A 2173-nucleotide genomic window follows, 5' to 3' on the forward strand; every position below is an offset into this window, starting at 1 on the left:
AGCACCCTGCGCCTGGGCCATGTCCCTCCAGAGCACCTCGCCTCTGGAGCGCGGACACGGTGGACGCTGGGCCTGGCCACCCTCAGAGCCGCAGGCACGCCACGCCGGCCGGCATCTGATGCGCGCTGGGCCCACACCTGGTGCTCCAGGGAGGGGCCCGGCGAGGCCCGTGTCCCCTGCCAGGCCCGTGTCCCCTGCCACATGGACTGGCGGGGGTGGAGGGGGCGGCTTCTTGGGGCCGACGTGGTAGCTTTAGTGACCCGCAGACTTTGCTCTTTACCCTGTGGCCGTGATCACGGCCCCGTAGTTGCCATGGTGAGAGCCTCACTCCCCGTAGGGCTTAGTCATTTGTGTGGACACCAGGGCATTTCAGCACTGATTAACGTGTCCACAGAGGGGTCGTGCCCCAGAGGGGCCCTTGTGCCCAGGCCCCAGCGTCCTCCAGCTTCCCGCGCATCTAAGGGGGTCACCTGGGCCGGGCATTTGACGTCAGGGCGAAGGCTGGGTGCGTTTCCTGCGTTCCTGAGGTGCTGTCGGCAGCCTAGAGGGCCAGTGTCACCGCCACAGTGGCCACTGGCCAGAGTGTGTGCCAAGCAGCCTGGCTCAGTGCCGAGTTCAGTGAAGCCTGGTCCGGCCGTGGTATGTGCTGACGTCAGCCGTGTCTGGTCCCACCTGTCCTCTGCCTCCGGGCGCCATGCAGCCCTCCACGCTGACGCTTGTGTAACCGTCTGCAGCGGTGGACGTGAACGCCGTTTCTTCTTCAGGCTGCTCGTCTCTGTCTGACTTTTGTTAGAATAAAGTCATGTGAATCCTGAGCGTGTGGGTCTCGTGGGTCTGGTTCGGCATGAGAGCAGACGGCTGCGGGCGATGCCCTGTGCCCCTCTGCTCCCGGGGCCGGGACGACTTGCTGTCATCTGTGAGGGTGGAATCCACAGACACCTCGGCTCACGGGGCTCACGGGGCAGGCTGTGGGGCGCAGGGTGCATTCGGGCGGGGAGCGTGAGGTGCAGCTGCTGTGGAAACGTGCGGCTCCCCGTTGGTCCTGTGACCCAGCACTCCCACTCCTGGGTGTGCAGAGATGTGCTCGTCCGGGAAACCTGTGCACACGTTCGCGGCAGCACTGGCCACGCTGGCCGGAATGTGGGGACAGCCCGACGCCCGTGAGGTGACACAGCTAAACCGACGTGGGACACACACCCCCTGAGACAAAGCTGTTGCTGAGGGGTGGCAGCCTGACACGCCACAGCACAGGTGAGCGGGCGAAGAGCCGGTCACAGCAGGTCACGTACGGTTCCACTCGCACGAAATGCACAGGACCAACGCGGGTGGAAAGTGGGCTGGCGGGGGCTGCGGAGCGGCCGCTGTGGGCACGGGGGTCCTTCTGGGGTGAAGCTGTTCTGAAGTGGCTGTGCGTCTGCACAGTCTGAATGTGCTCAGACAGCAAGCGGACGTCACAGCGAGCTGCGACGTATGTGAAGCCGCTGGTGTCCGCGTTTTTGCGGGGCCTTGGACCGCAGCCGAGGGCAGAGCCATCCTTCGGTCCCTGCTGGGTAAGCACGGGCACCCCAGGGTGTTCACACCTGCAGCCTGGAACAGGGCCTTTGGGGCCAGGGGCCAGGGTGTCATGAGGGAGCACAGGGACCAGGCCCCCAGGGGCCAGCAGAGGCAGGGGGGACTTGTTGGGGCCGCGGGGTCCTGTGGCTGAGCGAGTTCCAGGTTGTGGTCGGTGTGGAGCCCCCCGTGGCTGCAATGCGTGGGGCCTGCACACAGCCCATCTGGTCACAGCATTCCGCCCCCCGCCCCCCCGCCACGGGTCTGGGCTCCCGCGGCACAGAAGGTCCCCGTCAACAGCAGGGCGGGCAGGGGCGCCGACGACGGCCGAGGGCTGAGGACCTTTTGTGCGAGCTTCCACCAGCGCCACCTCGGCCACCACCGGAGCCCAGGCGGGGCCCGTCGGCGAGCACGCTAGGGCGGGTGGTGGCGGCGGTGCTGGACCACAGGCACTGCGTAGCCCTCCGCCACCCGCACAGCCGGCGGGTCCCGTGCCACCTCGGGCTCCACCACCGAGGGCTGGCCCGCACGTGGCCTTGAGTGGCAAGTGGCCTCCCCAGCCCTTCCGTTGGTACTGCCGGTGGTCGGGCTGCGGCAGGGGCTGCAGGAGGGGGTGAGGGTC

The 2173-nt window shown here is 67.4% G+C and overlaps 1 protein-coding gene across 1 annotated transcript in view; it reads right to left on the reverse strand.

Annotated features, from left to right (window-relative positions):
- Positions 1-1965: 1965 nt before the first annotated feature.
- Positions 1966-2173, reverse strand: part of NKD2 (naked cuticle homolog 2) — a 3912-nt gene continuing 3704 nt past the window's right edge. Inside the window, 1 exon segment of the mRNA XM_025050507.1 lies at positions 1966-2152. Within this exon segment, the coding sequence (XP_024906275.1) occupies positions 1966-2152 (187 nt within the window).

The sequence above is a fragment of the Pteropus alecto genome, unplaced genomic scaffold (assembly GCF_000325575.1).
Source record: "Pteropus alecto unplaced genomic scaffold, ASM32557v1 scaffold137, whole genome shotgun sequence".
Classification (NCBI taxonomy): domain Eukaryota; kingdom Metazoa; phylum Chordata; class Mammalia; order Chiroptera; family Pteropodidae; genus Pteropus; species Pteropus alecto.